We start from the raw sequence: 17,124 nt of genomic DNA, 5'->3' as shown, positions 1-17,124 counted from the left end.
ACCTCCGTCCCCTGCCCTTTCGTCTTCCGGCATCGCAGCCGGGGTCCAGGGGCTCGGCTTCGGCGCACAGCAGGCCCGCATCCGCGGCAGAAAAGCAGGCTCAGAGTCCACCCAGGGCCGGCTCCCGCCGCGCACGCCCACCTGTCGGCCGCGCATGCGCAGCGCGCACCCGGCGCGCCCGGCCTCTCCGCGCCCCGCGGCGCGCGGCCAGTGCGCAGGCGCGGCGGCCGATGCGAGTGTGTATGTGCGGGCGAGAAGATGGCGGCGACAGGGGTAGCAGCGTGAGGAGTCGGACGAGCGTGGAGGCTCATTGAAACGGGCCGCCATGGCCCTCCACGGTCCACAGGTAGCCGCTGGCCCGTGCCCTCGGCAGGAAGGGGCCCTGAGCCGCTGGCGGGCGGGCACCGGGGCGGGCGGCGGGCGAGCACCCGCACCCTGGCCGGGAGCGAGCGTGTGGGAGTGGGGGAGGGCGCCGGGACACGCTGCCCGGGAGTAGGCCCCGAGCCTCCCGCCTCCTCCGACTCTCGGCCTCCCACAGCCCCGGTTCGACCCGCGCCAGATCCCGCTGGGCCCCCCTCTCGAGGGAACAGTGGAGAGGGGGCGTCCGGGCCCTCTCGGAGAGGGCGTGGGAGGGCACGAAGGGGTTAATCTCCTGGGTTGGACCGCGCCGACGGTGGAATGGGGCCCTTGTCGCCCCAAGAAGCAGCCAGGGGGCTTCTGGAGGCCCCCGGGGCGGCAGAGGCATCTAAGCACTGCGGTTGCCTGTCTGCCCGGAGCAAGCACCAAGATTTGGGGGTGCCCCGCTTCCCCCCTGCTTTCAAAGGTTGCTTTCTTAGCCTGATTGACCACGGAGGGCGGGGAGGCTTGCTGGATTTCTGGTTTTTAGACTTAAGTCACTAAGGAGCAGCCTTAGGTTACTGTTGCAAAGAAAACTCGAAATAAGTCGCAGGACCGTACTTGTACTTGCATTTGAGTGACATCTTTTGCTCGAATCCACTCAGCCTGGATGACACGCACTCTGTCACAGCAGTATTTAAAGCTTAGGGGCTGTTTGTAATAATACAATAGTGGAAAGAAAGTAAAACACACCTTTTGCTTTTAGGGAGATGTATGTGTAGAGTTGAGCTCGTATCTCCGGCTCCCCCCTCGCGCCCGTCTCTTTACAATCACTCTGAATAAAAAATCGGCATGTGGTATTATTTGTCAAGCTTGCTGTAGACCGCTGATTTATTGATACATAATCCCTAGAAATTATTGCACACTTTTATACTATTTCAGTGTTCTTTTGTGTTAAATATGGGGAAATGAAAGTAGCTATTGGGAAAACTGGTGGCGGGTAAATCCTAACCCTTTTTTATAAACTATGAGTTTTTGTTACTCTTTTGGAAATGAAGTCGCTTTTAACAATGTAACTAATGCGTGTGTGTAATTTAAAACGCGAAAACTTTTTTTAAAAAATTAGATTTTACAGGAAGCTGCAATTTCTTTAAACTTTTGGTACTTTAGTTTGCACTAGAAGTTTCCCCCTTTAACTTGCTGTTCATGTGAACATTTACTTTTTTTTGTATTTAGTATAGTTCTTTGCACAGAAAAGGGGCTCAGTTGAATAATTTTTACAAATCTGTAATTAAAAGATTTTACGAGTTTTGGTATTCGCCTTTTCCTCAACTTAAATATTATTGTAAATAGTTTATTGTTAAAATAAGCATGGACAGGTACAAGGTTCATTGTGAACTAATATAATATTCTTAGTGATTTTGAAATGGAATCGTGTGGGCATAATTCACTTCCATTATAAGCACCAATCACGATGCAGAATTGATTGAAATGTTAATTAGTGGTGATAATACATAAACTTAATTGTAATTTTATTTGTATTCATTGTCCTAGTATTTATGTTTTATACAACAATATGGCCTATACACGTCTTTAGAAAATAGGGAGTGGCAGAAATTTGAACATAAATGTTAGCAGCACTTTGGGTTTATTCTTTCAAAGTGATTTTTAAATGCTTTTGAGTTCTAGCCTGGAGAGGCTAACAAAGGAAATAGTATGATTATTTCTCATAACTTTTTAAAACAATAATAATGAAAACAAGTAATGAAATCATATGTGACAGGATTTAATGATGTGATCCTGCTTGAGTCACGCTGAGTATTTTAATAAATTCGTTTTATTCAGTAACCTACTGTCTTGAGAGTCCTGCAGCTTTAATTGCCATTCATTCATTAATTCAACAAATATTGATTGAGCACTTACACTGTGCTAAGCAGATATGCATATTGCTTGTCTACTGTTGGGAATGACAACCACAAATGAACAGTAAGGGTCCTATTTTGGAATTGGATTGTTAAGGTTACAATTTAAAAATTTTTTATAGATTATATTTTATTTCCATACTGTTGATTGAACCGTGTTCTCTGGATTGACATGAAACAGTGCAAAACTCAGAAACATTTCTAATGTGAATAGCTTTCAACATTTTAACAAATACAAATGATGAACTTTGACAATTTAAGTGTAAGTATATCTCTAATTTGTGAGTATTTGTTGTCATGAGGGAACTGATTAAATGATTTGGTATAATTAACTTGAACGGATCAGTTCTGCCTTAAACCAGAAGAAATTTTGTGATCATTGAAGTTGATTACAGTGAAATCCCCACAATAATGCTTCCTGCACCCTATTTGGCTATCATGTGGCTGCTCCTGTCCTGGTCCTCTGTAGCAGGCTCACCCCAGTTTTTCAATTGCCTCGAAATAGTGAGCCCCCCATATTTTACACTATGGAATTTCTTGGATCCAATTTACAGCATGTGGCAGAGTGTTTCCTCATCATTGACTATCTTTATAGCTGATAGCAGTATTAGTAATTCCTTTTTTTTTTTGTTTTGCAATCAAAAAAATTTTTTTTATTGGGGAGCAGTGTGTTTCTCCAAGGGCCATCAGCTCCAAGGGCCATCAGCTCCAAGGGACCATCAGCTCCAAGTTGTCCTTCAATCTAGTTGTGGAGGGCGCAGCTCAACTCCAGTTGCCGTTTTCAATCTTTAGTTGCAGGGGGTGCAGCCCACCATCCTATGCGGGAATTGAACCGGCAACCTTGTTAAGAGCTCACATCTCTAACCAACTGACCCATCTGGACGCCCCTTCGGCAGCTCAGCGGCAGCTCGTTGTCTTCAGTCTAGCTGTGGAGGGCGCAGCTCACTGGCCCCATGTGGGAATCGAACCGCCAACCCTGTTATTCAGAGCTCAACCCTGTTGTTCAGAGCTCGTGCTCTAACCAACTGAGCCATCCGGACGCCCCTGCATTAGTAATTCTTGAAAGAGATACATTTTTATTGGAGTCTCACATAGTGAGCAGTTGAAGTAAATACAATTTGAATGAATACAAGAATAGTTGGAGATACTAGTTTTCCTTTGCATAGTGACGGCAAAATCTTGAAACATGTCCTAAGACTAGATGCGCTATTTAAAGTTTATGAGTTGCTGCTTGCATGGGTCGTTTCTACAGACCAGCAGTGCAGACGAGCCGAGCCGAGCCGTAGCCAGGCCTCGCCCTCATCCTCTGGAGCCCATCTTCTTAGGACCACGTGCACTGAAATTACAGTGAATAAGTGGACCCATCTCTTTGTAAATTCTTCCCGAGATCAAAGGCTAGGACATATATGCCAGAGCTTTTTTATGTAGAACCAACATGATTTAATAGTGTTCACACAGGAAAACTTACAGGAGAAAAGGATTACAAAGCTTAATGATTACTGATGCCAAGCCTAGTGGCACATTTACTTTTGTGCTCTGCTCAGAATATACTATTCAGGTCATTGAGCAAAGTTGTATCATCTCTACTTGAGTTAGTTACAGCAAGATTATTTTTTTGTTTGTTTTTGTGTTTTTACAAATTTCAGACATGTAAGTACTTGCTATTAATGGATCTGGTTTTTCAAGTGGCACGTTAAAGGTGGTTGCTGAGGACACTTCTTACTGATAATATACTAAAGTATGAAAAATAGTCAGAAAAGCTTGCTTTTGAATTTGTAATTAGGCCGTTACATCTCTATTTACTGCCTCACATGCAAGAATCACTGTGGCACAAAACATAAATCTGTGCAATGGAATTTACTGGCCTTGGGCCATGGGATTACTGTCATTTGTCACTTTCGTGCTACTTCAGCAGTGTGGCGGTTCATTTCTAAAGACTTAACATGTGCTTGGACTGCAGTTTTCCTGTTTATTGAAGTGATTGATCTCCCAGAAAGTCTGTCTGTCCATACAGGCTGAATTAAGAACTAGCGTAGGCAAAATAAAGGTGGCCCGAGGGACATGGTATGTTCAGCGTATTTGTTTCAAAGATCAGAAATTGTAGAATTTATTAACTGTTTCCCCGAAAATAAGACCTAGCCAGACAATCAGCTGTAATGCGTCTTTTGGAGCAAAAATTAATATGACCTGATATTATATTGTATTGTATTGTATTAAGACCCGGTCTTATAGTAAAAGAAGACCAGGTCTTATATTAATTTTTGCTCCAAAAGACGCATTAGAGCTCATTGCCTGGCTAGGTCTTATTTTCGGGGAAACACGGTATGAACTTAAATGTGGAGTCTTCAGAATGGAGACTTTTCATGAGCTGGCTACTTCCTGTCTATTTGAAAGCTCCTCTGCCGTGACACATTTTCAGTAGAATACCTGAGAAAACAGAAGCTGTCAGTCAGTTAACTCCATTCTGCCCTGTCTTGAAACACATGGTCATGCTTTGGTTGCCCTTTCTTGGGAATAGGGTAGGTGAGGTATAGAGGTGGAAGAGTGTGCTTTGGGGCTGGGAGAGAAAGCAATGCAGAGAGGATTAAAGCATATCTTCCTAGACTTTTTCTTTCTGGCTTACTTGAGAATTGTTAGATGATAATATGCGTATAGAATGCCACCGAGTGTCTACATAGTCATGATGGCTATTCTTGCGATCCGCAGGCCCATGCCATTTGGCCTTTGTCTGCGGCTTTATTGGTTGTCGTTCTTCCGATCAATTCTCAGTTTATTTTTCTGGTATCAGCTTGAGGGCCATCTCCTAAGCCTTCAGTCTCATTCAGGAGTCTCACAACGAGGGCATTACAATTGAAAGTGCTTCCAAATAGGCTGGCTGGCGTCCCCACTCTTGTGCCTTCTGATATTTACATCTAGCTCCCTCCCTCCCCCTTATATCTGATGGTGGTAGATCTTTGTCTCCACATTGGTCTTTGTTTTATGAAGAAATGCTCCTTTTCATCTGTGTGGACCGGATGCGAATTTGTATGCTCTTGCTCTTTTCTGACATAGTAGTCTTAAAAGTATCAAAAGGGTCATCGTGATAGCGCCAGACTTATATGCTCATTGGAGCTACTGTGAAAAAAATACATATGTTTGGATGTTAATTCAATAATATTAGACAGATCAGGTATGGCCCTGCTGTAAGAAACTGTAGGAAAAAAACACGCATTAAATCTGCACAAAGTGGGGGTTCACTAACAGATCTGTTATTGTGGACAGCCAGCTAGGGTAAGAGGGGAGGGGTCCCATGAATAGTGCAGCACCCCCAACCCGCCAGCTGTACTCCTTAGATGAGACCTGCTGGTTGCACTGGAAGTAGTGGGGGTGGCTTTTTGGACCCTTTTCTCAACTTACTCTCCGCACTGTTGACAATAGAAGTTTACCATTATTGTGAATGCATGTCAGAAATACTCATTTTTATGTTTTAATATATTGAATATAGCTGGGTATCTGTATAAATTACATTTTGCAAACCTGGACCTTGTAAACTAGAGCTGCCCAGGAACATTTAGTATGGTTCTATAGTTTGATTTGCCTTTTGTTATAACGAGTTCTACAGTCTGCATTGTTTAATTGTTCTCACATAAACATGACAGTGTCCTTTGCCCTGGATAAAAGCATTGTATCTTACGTTTCATTACATTCATTTAAATTTAGTCAGGACCAATTAACTTGTGAATTTATTTGGTATTCTGATAACTGTCAGGAGGATTTCTAGTGTTCTTTTGCGTTTCTCCTATTTTAGACAGTTTATAACTCTAGAAGAGTGAAGCAATGCCGCTCGAGAGACTTTCATCGTATCTCATTAAAATAGATACTCTCCCTATTCTTTCTGAAAATATCAGTCTTTTTCCTTTTGGTAGGATATGTTGACGCTTTGGAGGAAATAGAAGAGAATTTGAAAGTGAAGTTTAATGCTAGAGTTTTCGGAGATTTTGCCCATTGTGGTAAAAAACTATTGATATTTTAAGTAGAAATTCCTGTGAGATGGCTGCCTAGATGTGTATATTTATTTGAGACCTGGAGTAGACCTGGGTAGATCTGATAATTGGGCAAGGAATAACATTTATTATAAAACACTAAGCATTACAGTAATTGACACGTGGAGCATGTTGTGCAATGTATAAACTGCATGGTTTAAAAGTGCCATGGCTTGTTCGACCCCACAGCAACTTTGTAACATATTGTTATCACCATTTACACAGAGTAAAGTGAGACCCAGGGAGGTTGTGACTTACAGTCACATGGCTTTTAAGTGCGTGATCAGTGACTCAAAAGCAGGTCTTTGAACTTCAAGATTCTTTGCGTTTTCTACTTTGCCAATCTGCTTTTCTAGAAGAGACTGATAGTTTCACAAGTTTCCCATTATGATTCCCCGTAGTAGTTCTTCAATGAAAGTTAATGGAATGGATGAATAAATGAAATAAAGATTTAAATGTTTAAAGACAGTAATATGTTACTGTTACTAATGTGTTACTAATTATTACTACCGTGTTTCCCCGAAAATAAGACTTAGCTGGACAATCAACTCTAATGCGTCTTTTGGTGCAAAAATTAATATAAGACCTGATATTATATTGTATTGTATTATATCGGGTCTTATAGTAAAATAAGACTGGGTCTTGAATTAATTTTTGCTCCAAAAGACGCATTAGAGGTGCTTGTCTGGCTATGTCTTATTTTCGGGGAAACCCGGTAAATTTTGCTTGGGGTACATTTTGATAAAGTTCTTAGTTTTAAATACAAAGTAAACACATGGAATTTCTAAAACATGCAAACAATACAGAAGTATGTAAAGTAAAAAGTATAAGTCATTCTTTCTCTCTGATCTTTAAACCTCAGTTTGACATATATTTCTATGCTTTTGTTCTGTTAGGGCATTTTATTGGTGGTGGTTCTGTCGTATCACAATACAACCTGTTCTAACCAGATAGTCACTGAGCTGAACTTTTCGGAGCAAGTCTTGTTTTTAAAATAATAGAGGGTATCTATTAAAATATAGGAAGTTTTCTTATTTTTACCCAATTTTGCTAGGAAAGGGAGCAGATATACTGGAGGTTAAAGTGGCTGAGACCCAGTGTACTGAGGACTGTGGAAATGCTGTAGACATTTCTGAGTAATAAAAAGTCTAAACAACTTAAAAAAAAAAAAAAGAAATGATATTTAGCCCCTTAATTATAGCAGCCATACTTCCCAGTTTTTCTGTTGTAAAAGGTCTGATTCAAATTCAAATTCTTGTCTGTCAGTCACGTCTGCAGTAGAGATTATGAGAGGACAGAGCTTTTGTTAGTTGGAGAGATTGGTAGGTCACCAGAATAAGTGAATAGTGGGGAATTGGGTAATTAACCTGGGTTTTCCTATATCTTCTCCCAAATCAGGTATTCTTCTCCTCCCCCTTTGTTTTTATCAAAATAGTGCAGTGGCAGAAAAATAAAACACTCTCCCACCCCTCAACCTCAGGTCCGTCTCCCTAGAGACAGCTACATTCAACCACTTCTGACGAGTAAAATGCGAAATCAGGTCTTCCAAAGGATAGCCTTCTATTTCGTTTGGAATTAATTTGTAGGACATCAGACACTTTTATTCAGAAGCACATATAAAGGACTTTATATCTTTTGTGACTGTTCAAACATATTTTTGGTGGCTGGGCATTGGCAATATAGAGCTGAAGAGAGAGTTCCTGTGCTTTAGAAGTTCACAGAGGAGTGGGGAGAGAAACAGGGTAATTGGTGAATCCTGTTTTAGGGTGGTAATTCCCATACTAGAAGTGTGAACAATATAGTCAAGAACTTTCATTCATTCATCAGATAGTTATTGAGTGGCTCTTGTGTACCAGGCGCTGAGGATGGATGGAGTGATGAGCAAAAACAGGCATTGTCCCTCTTAGCAGGGAGTTTGCTGTCTAGTGGGGGACACAGTTGCTAATGAGACAATCACGGTAATGCATGTGCTATTCCAAACTGAGAAATGTGTCCGGAAGGGAGTATAGCCTGTTGGCCTGGCCTGGGGAAGTCAAGGAAAGGCTCCCCCAGAATTGGTGCCTTAGCTGAGAGCAAGAGATGGAGGGAACAGCGTGCGGTGGCCCTGTTCCTGGAGGGAGTTTGGAGCACTTCAGGGACGCAGAGGAAACCAGTGTGTCTTGAGCTCAGTGTCCAACCTTGCAGCCTTTTTTAGCAGTTCCTGTCTTTATCCTGAGGAAAACGTGGAGGAGGGCATGGTACAGCATTTGACCACAGCACCTCATAATCAGGCTGTATTTTGGGTGCACACTGTGCCCTCGGCCGAATAGACTCAAGCAGGGTCACAGTGGCCGTAGGAGATCAGGGTGGAGGGTTCTTGGACTTCCGACTGGGGAGGGTGCTGTGGAGAGAAGTGGCGTGATCCAGGAGGTATTTAGATGTAAGATGCATTGAAAACAGAAGAGTGTGACTGAGTGTCAGGGGAAGCTGGACAGATTTCTAGGAAGGTGACATTTAGTCAGAGAAGCATGAGGACAAGGGCATATAGGGGAGAACATACAGAGGAGCAGTCACAAAGCCTGCCGCGTTTGGGAACCTGAGAAAGATTTGTGGCGGATGGATGTGTAGGGTGAAGTGGTGGGACAGGAGTCAGGACAGGTGAAGGACCAGGTAGGCCCAGCCAGAGGCTGCGTTTGATCTTGTGAGCAGGTGGGCGTCTGTGGGAAACCACAGGTTTTAGGACTAAAACCACAGGTTTTAGGACTAAAACCACAGGTTTTAGGACTAAAACCACAGGTTTTAGGAAGTGGGTAGCACCACTCTGTTAGCATTGCTGATTGTTCAGGGGGGCTTTCGGGGGGTGTCAAGGGGATCACTCTTCAGACTCTCCTCCAGATCTGGGAGTGCACTCTGCTTACCTTAGCACCCTAAGCATCTTAAATCCCAAAACTTAGTGGGGAAAATGTACGGCATACTTTTGGGGATATCTGAGGCAGATTAATGCAAGGCAAATAGCCCTTGAATGTCATCAGTGATAACTGGATACAATAGTTAGGGGAAGTCATTTGGGGACATCATTCCCTTTATTTTTTTAGGGGAGACACCATTAAAAACAAGCATTTGTGGGCCGACCCAGTGGCTCAGGCGGTCTATGTTCCTAACTCCGAAGGCTGCTGGTTCGATTCCCACGTGGGCCAGTGGGCTCTCAACCGCAAGGTTGCCAGTTCAGTTCCTTGAGTCCTGGAAGGGATGGTGGGCTCCACCCCATCCCCCCACCCCCCGCAAATAAGTTTGAACACGGCACCTTGAGCTGAGCTGCCTCCCAGATGGCTCAGTTGGTTGGAGCACATCCTCTCAACCACAAAGTTGCCGGTTCAACTCCCATAAGGGATGGTGGGCTGTGCCCCCTGCAACTAGTAACGGCAACTGGACCTGGAGCTGAGCCGCGCCCTCCACAACTAAGACTGAAAGGACAACAACTTGAAGCTGAACGGCACCCTCCACAACTGAGATTGAAAGGGCAACAACGTGACTTGGAAAAAAGTCCTGGAAGTACACACTGTTCCCCAATAAAGTCCTGTTCCCCTTCCCCAATAAAAACAAAACAACAGAATCTATAAAAAACCAAAACAAAACAAGAACAAGCATTTGTGCCTTGATTATGCTGCTAGAAAATAAAATATGAAAAATGTATCACCCATAATATCCCACGACTTGGAGATGACTGCTTTTAGTATTTCGAAATGCTTCCCTTCAATACTTCCGTACATTTTAGACATTTGAGATCGTTTTCTGTAATAGTGTTTAAGCCGTGATCCTTGGTCCCAGTCTTCTCCCATCACAATCAATTGGCGCCCTGATTGTCCTCCAGATGGACTGAGGAGCCCGCCCTGTGACCAGGCCCCACGTCTGTTCTGGGCGCTGCGCACAGGTTGTCTCAGCCACACTCAAGCCGCAGAGACTCCATGTGGTGTGGTTTACAGCTTGTTGCACTTAACCTGTTGAGTGCTTTCCTGTGAATAGGATTAGCTGAAACATGTTTTGGACAAATTTTTTTTAACTTCTCCGGTCTAGTCAGGTGTGAACAGCAACAAGGAAACACAGGTTTGTACCACTCTGAGAGGCAACGTTATCTAACTTGAGCGCTGAATGGAATGACTTGGGGGACAGATGCAGTTGAAATAAATAACCTGGAAGTTTGGCCACTTTGAGGATCCACCACATTGGGTCTTCAGAGTGGGAATTTCAGTTTTGTTGAAGTTTATTAACTAATTACTTCCTTTTCATCAAACATTTATTCATCTCTTGCTGTGCGCTGGGGTCTGTGTTGGGGTACGTCAGTTGTAAAACACAATTACAGAAGAATAGGTAAGTAGGAAAATGTTCCCCAAAGCCATGAGACGCTCTGCTCATGACTGCTGTGCTCCATATTGTGGAACGACTCTGGCGGGCCCTCTGGGGACAGCACAGGGCCCACCAGCACAGCGTCTTAGCGGGGAGTGACGTCCTTGAGAGCTGGAACTCACTTTCTAATCCATCCTGCAGCCTGGTGGTTTGCGGTCAGGATGTCCGGGGATGTGTGCGCACAGTTTTAAGCCAGTTTGCCATCAGAAGTTCTTGCTGCCTTTTGTTGTTGCTGTCATGCATTTATCAGCTTAGGAAATTCTTGTCTCCAGTTTTCCACCGACTGGCGCTAAGATAATGACTCTTGGTTCCATCTTGGTTCTTACCGAACTCGTGGCTTTTCCATGTCACAGCTGCACGGTGTGAGTTCAGTGCCAGGATCATAATGTGTTTTTTTTCATCTGTGACTAGAGTCCTGTTTAATGAGAAAGAGATAAGAAATAGCTTAAGAAAAAAAATCTTAAGTGCGCTCTTCAGTTTTGGCTGGAACTTGAGCTGACTATAACTTGAATTTGACACACAGTGATACTGTAGCCGTGTCCTAGCAATGGACACAGAGTTACCAGAGCTGAGTTTGGAAAGAGTGTGCCTCTCATCCCAAGGCACATGTTGAACAAATGTTTCTTTTTAAGGTGGACGAAAAGTAAACTACATTGCCTTTTTGTTTCTTTGCCCTTGATTTCTTCCTGGGTGGAAACACTCGTAGCTTTGAGTTAGCTTTGTTAGTTAGTCCATGGCTTCTCTATGAAAAAGGAAAGGAATCCCTGTACGCGGTGTGCATGGTGCGCGGTGTGCATGGTGAGCTTTGAGAGCGCCAAGACTTCGATACTGTAGGGGCCCCGTCTTTCCTCCTGTGGTCAGTCTGCCGTTCAAGGGGGCCTGCAGCCTGTCGGCCCGTGTGGGCCCGGTGCCTGGAGTGGCAGAGAGAAGACGTGGCCCTGCCTGGCTGTCTGACTAGAGCTCTGGCAGGTGCTCTGAAGTAAGTCAAGGGGCCCCAGGAGTGATCCGATTGGCTTAGGAAGGTTTTCTTGAGTATCCTGTGGTCTCAGCCCAGAGTCTTGCCTTTACTTCACCTCTACTGTGTGTTGAATGGCTAAGTTAACTGACAGAGGGACCAGTCGAGGGAAGTAGAGAGGACACCTGGTTGTCATTCAGTATGTTCAGGACTGTATGTATATGGGTTTGTTTCGATGTTTCTGGTTCTGGCAGATGACGACCACAGCTCACAGAACCGTGGGGCAGATTTTCCTTCCACGGAAATGTCATTGTGGTAATTAGAGCTGAGGGAGAAGAGGTGGGCTGCTCATGAAGTATTCAGATCGGTTAGAATTTCTGCAGTAAGAATGCATGGGTGACCCCTAACCTTTCTCTTAGGCGTTGTGTAGTTTCTTGAATCCAGGTGACTGACTTGTATATCAGATAATCTGTTTTATTTCATTCTTTGGGCTGTTTCTCAGCATGTAGTCCTGAGATCAGAGGACAGTTACTGATGCAAATAAAATGCTTTCACCAGGGCTTTCCCACGCCCAGTTAGTGGGCCATGGTACTGATCCTTTGTTGACCTGCTCAGAGAAAATGCCCTTATCCCCCAAATTCAAGAGCCAAGGAGCCGACAGCCTTCAGGTAGAGCGCCTGTGTGTCAGTCATGAGCTTGGAAACTTTTCAGTTGACTTGCCTCAGTTAGTTTTTGTATTTACCACCTTTGTCACCTTAGCCATGCCAGCTAAGGTCGTCATTCATTTAATAGTTATTTTTGGAGCTCAGCTATATATGCCAGGCACTGTGCATACAAAAATGAGTGAGTGGGGGCAAGTCGTCTCTATCCGAGACCCGCTGCTCTAGACACGCTTCTCTCCTCTGTCCACATGACTTGCTCCCTGGCTTTCAGCCACTGTGTGGGGGACGTTTTCTCAGGGAGGCCTTCTTTACTGCCCTTTTTAAAATCTCACCTTCCTTCATTCTTGGCTACCTTCTTGCCTTGCTTTCTTTTCAATGCACTTACCACTTTTTGATACACTGAACACCTAATATTCAAACATAGTTATTTTGTCCATTTTCTGTCTCTCCTAACAGAATGTAAGTTTAATGAGGGCAAGGATTTGTATGTTCTTTTCTCTGACACAGTCCCAGTGCCTAGAACATAATAAGTGCTTAATAAATACACATTGATGACTAAATTAATGAAAGATACAACATAGTTCATATATTCAGGAAGTCCACACAGTCAAGTGTGGGAAAGGGCTGGCTAATCAGCTCTTAAAATCCAGAGTAACTCAGCAGGTTTTAGGAAAATAGTTTGCAAAGCTGAGTCTGGAACTGATTTTGTAGTGTGAGGAGCAGTCAGCCAAGGCCAGTGGGGCCAGAGAGAAGGCACTTGAGGCAAGAGTTCCCCTGGACACTGTTGGAAGTGCAGGGAGAGAGCTTCAGGGCTGGGCTGTTGGTAGGACGCGGCCGATGCGCCTGGAAAGGTGGACGGGAGCCAAGTCCTGAAGGTGTTGTATGCTCTGCTCGAGCTTTTTGTCCTGAAAGGGCCTGGAAGCCTCAAAAGGCTGTTTTCTAGGGACCAAAAGAACCAGATTCACATTGTAGAGAAAGCCCTGTGGTGGCCACATGTGGTTTGGAGGACAAAGGGTGAGACTGAAAGCAGGAAGGCCAGTGAGGCACTTACAGAGGGATCCCGTTGAGACGTGCAGAAGGTCCCAGCGCAGGCAGTGGCCGCAGGTAGAGGAAACGGAGGCCTAGGGATGACCAGTCAGAACGCGATGCAGAGAGAGCCAGGCAGCGGCGATGCAATGCATTGTCTTTTTTAATAGGATTATATTATATGTGGTTTAGTAAAGTGTTTTTGCCCCACTTCTTGTATTGTGAATATTCTTCATTATTAAACCTTTTCCTTCAATATTATTTTTAAGTCCTGCAGAGCATTCGCGAGTTAGATTTTATGCGCACTGAAAACCGTGATGGTTGGCATTGTTTGGATCCATTTTTTAGTTGTTCCTGATGGTGAGTTGATTCTTTATTTCCCAGAGTTAATTAAAGCACAACATTGTCAACTGAAAGATGGAGGTCTTTAATTCACTGATTTGGGGGAAAAGCAGGAGATATAATTTGCTAAGTAATATTAGAAAAATAATTGGTGCTAATGTAAAACACTGCTTCCTCAGTGGCTGTGGCAGATCCTTAGCTATCAGCACCCCTCTCACATTCTTTTATTGTCAGCAGATAGTAATTTTGCAGCTTTTACTGCTTCTACCAGTGCGTCTAAGAAACTTTGGTTTTCATTAACTACCAAAGCAGTTCATTAAGAGGAGCACTGTATACTTCCTCCTTAAAATTGGAAGGAGAAGGGTGTCTGTTACAGCTAACATATAAATACTACATCTTGTTAGGCAGCTTGAGATTTTCCAAGGTATTTGAAGAGACTATTGGCAATGACCAGCAAATGAGAAGAAAATCGTTTGTGTAGTCACACTTCTTTTTTCTTTGAATGTCTTAACATGAAGCTCTGCTCTAAGTGATGCACTTTCCTTTCTGAGAGGTGGCCTTCAGTAGCCACGCTTTTGTTGGTTTGTTTCCAGCATATTTCATTAAGTGAAAAATCCTGTAGAACAGATGCACTTACAAGTTTTTGCCCATGTAGCGCTCTGGTTAATGAAACACTAGAGTTTTGATTCAGCGTTGTTGGCAGTAATTGTCTGTGTGTAGCGTGGGGCTTGAGTAGGTGGTCAGGGGATCCAGGCAGGTGTGAAGGCTGAGCCAGGCACCCACAATCTGATGGTGACTGATGACGGCAGGGAGGCTTAAAGAAGGGTGGGCACCCTTACAGTGATAACGGGGCAGAATACAAATATGCACAATAGTTTAGGTGGTGTTGTGTACCACTGGTAAGAGTCTTTGGACCAAGGAACAGGAAATCTTAAAAAAAAAAAAAATCCCAAAGTGTGGATGTTTACATATACAGGGTACTTAAAAATTCTACTTATGTAAGATTAATACTATGGTCCTTGGCTCTCAAGAGCTGTTTTTATAGTACTGCCTATATCCTCCTTATTTATAGATGTTCATCAGTTAATTTGATTGAGCATATTTCTTTTTAAAAATCAACCATATTGTGGTATAATTTAATACAATAAATGTAACCATTTTAGTTTGCATTTGAGTTTTGGCAAAAATATGCATATACCAGGTAACTACCACCATAGTCAAAACATGGAGCGTTTCCGTTACCCAAAAAGTTCCCTCATGCTCCTTTGCCATGAATCTCCCCCTGGACCGAGGCAATTACTGACCTGCTTTCTGTCATTCTAGACTGTTTCCCTCTTCTGGAATTTCGTTTATATGGAATTACACAGAGTGGACCCTTCTACCTGGCTTCTTGCACTTTGCATCACATCACATTTTTGAGATTCATGCGTGTTGTGTGTAAGAATTCCTTCCTTTTCAGTGCTGACTAGTATTCCGTCATAAGGATGTACCACAGTTTGCTGATCTCTTCACCTCTTGATGAACATTTGTCATTCCAGTGTTTGACTGTTATGAATGAAGCTGTTGACTACATTCATGTACAGTCTTTGTGTACACGTTTTTGTTGTTTGTGGGTAAAACACCTAGAAGGGAATTGTTGGGTCACATGTAAATGTGTTTCATTTTACAAGAAACTGCCAGGCTTTTCCAAAGCAGTTGTATTGTTTTGCATCGGAGCCAGCGGTGCCTGAGAATTCCCCTTTTGTATCCTCATCAGTACCTGGTTTCGTCAGACTTCTTTCATTGTGCATCAGCTTAAAAGGAAATAACTTTTCTGTCCAGAGGAGCAGAAGTCCTATCTCTGACAGAAAAGTGAATCTGACTACAAATAGGTAGTTCTTAGTGAAATGCCTTTTTTTTTTCAAGTAAGTTTAAACAAAAAAGAGGGGGATAAGAAAGACAGGTGAATGCCCTCTTCCCACTAGACAGAGGTAACTTATTTGGTGGTCAGGGATAGTGGGGTGGGGAATGGATTTTTAAAAGGTTGACCTTCCCTAATACTTTCTGGTCATATCGATGGTTTGTTTTGCCTTTTTTTCCCCCCTAGATTTAAAACTTTGAAAGTTGATTTTTCTTTAGTGTGGCAGACCATGTGGTAATTGTGAATGATTTTTCTCTAGGTCAAAATAGATATGCTTTTCAAGTTTTCTGTAAAGCTTAATTCAGTTGTCTTGATGATGTTTAAATGTTATATTTAACAAATGTTATATCTTGATTATGTTTAGAAATGAAAATTGTGTTCCTGGATGGAAGTTAAAAACTGGAGACTAAAAACTAGTCGTAGCAGTCAAGTTAAAATTTTGTCAGCCCACTGATGCCTGGGTGTTTAAACTATTGATTGTTGTGAAGTATGCAAAGGTTATCATTCCTTATCCTAGAATTTTATTTGTAGTGGGTTTTCTCTTCCTGAAGTTATTTTTTCAGCAAAGCTATTTTAAGCACCTACTATATGCCAAGTACTGCATTGTAACTCCTGGCGATACAGAGATGAATTTAACTTGGTCCCTGTTTTTTTGGTTTTTTTTTATAAATGAAAAAACTTTATGGAGGCATAATATATGTGCAGTGAATTTCACCCATTTAAAGTAAATAGTTTGATGAGTTTTAACAAATATATTTATTTGTGTAATCACCTCCCCAGTCAAGATACCATTTCCACCATTTCCATCACTCCTAAAAGCTCCCAGAAGTTTCCCTGTGCCCCCTTGCAGCCTGTCCTTTCTCATTTACCCCTGGCCCCAGCAAAGAGAGAACCTTAGTTGACCCTTGAACAATGTGGGGTAAGAGATAGCAACCTTTGCATAATCAAAAATCTGAGTATAACTTTTGACTCCCTCAAAACTTAAATTGTCCCTCAGCATACAGTCAGCATTTTGCTTTCTCCCTCCCCTCCCCCCTCCCCTCCCCTCCCTTCCCTTCCCCTCCCCTCCCCTCCCCTCCCCTCCCCTCCCCTCCCCTCCCCTCCCCTCCCCTCCCCTCCCTTCCCCTCCCTTCCCCTTGCCCCTCCTTTACCCCTCCCCTCCCCTCCCCTCCCCTCCCCTCCCCTCCCCTCCCTCCTGATTAGCACCCAGGTGTAATGTACAGGAAAATAGATGGAATCTTGAACTTCTTCTAGGGCTATACCAGATAACGTGCACTGAATTCATTCCCTAATTTATCAACTCTGTTTCATATGATAAAATTTTTATATAGCAAGTTATTTATTGTATAATGCAGGCTCTCTGTGTTATCTTGCCTATTTAGTACTAGTTTAGAGCAAAGCAAGTTAAAATTTAACTGCCATTGTGTAATGCAACTACTTACTGTAGACATGGGACTGAAAAGTTGGTAAAAGTGGCTTTCTGTTAAATGAATCTTTTCTAATTTGGAGATTTAGTTTTAGCTCAGACTCTCCATGAAAGCACTTAAAGTAAATATAGCCAACCTATTAAAATTCC

General features: G+C 43.2%; 1 protein-coding gene across 2 annotated transcripts in view; it reads left to right on the top strand.

Moving 5' to 3' along the window:
• Positions 1-206: 206 nt before the first annotated feature.
• USP10 (ubiquitin specific peptidase 10) overlaps positions 207-17,124 on the top strand; it is a 62,968-nt gene continuing 46,050 nt past the window's right edge. The window contains exon 1 of one of the 2 annotated variants that reach the window (XM_019747122.3): positions 207-346. In XM_019747122.3, the coding sequence (XP_019602681.2) occupies positions 326-346 (21 nt within the window). In that variant the 5' untranslated portion in view covers positions 207-325. The remainder of the gene's footprint in view (positions 347-17,124) is intronic. The other variant, XM_074314495.2, reaches the window with a different exon arrangement.

The sequence above is a fragment of the Rhinolophus sinicus genome, chromosome 8 (genome assembly GCF_057876585.1).
Source record: "Rhinolophus sinicus isolate RSI-liver-muscle chromosome 8, RSI-T2T, whole genome shotgun sequence".
Taxonomy (NCBI): Eukaryota; Metazoa; Chordata; class Mammalia; order Chiroptera; family Rhinolophidae; genus Rhinolophus; species Rhinolophus sinicus.
Note: the sequence above shows the minus strand (reverse complement) of the source record. Positions and strands in the feature narration are given on the sequence as shown.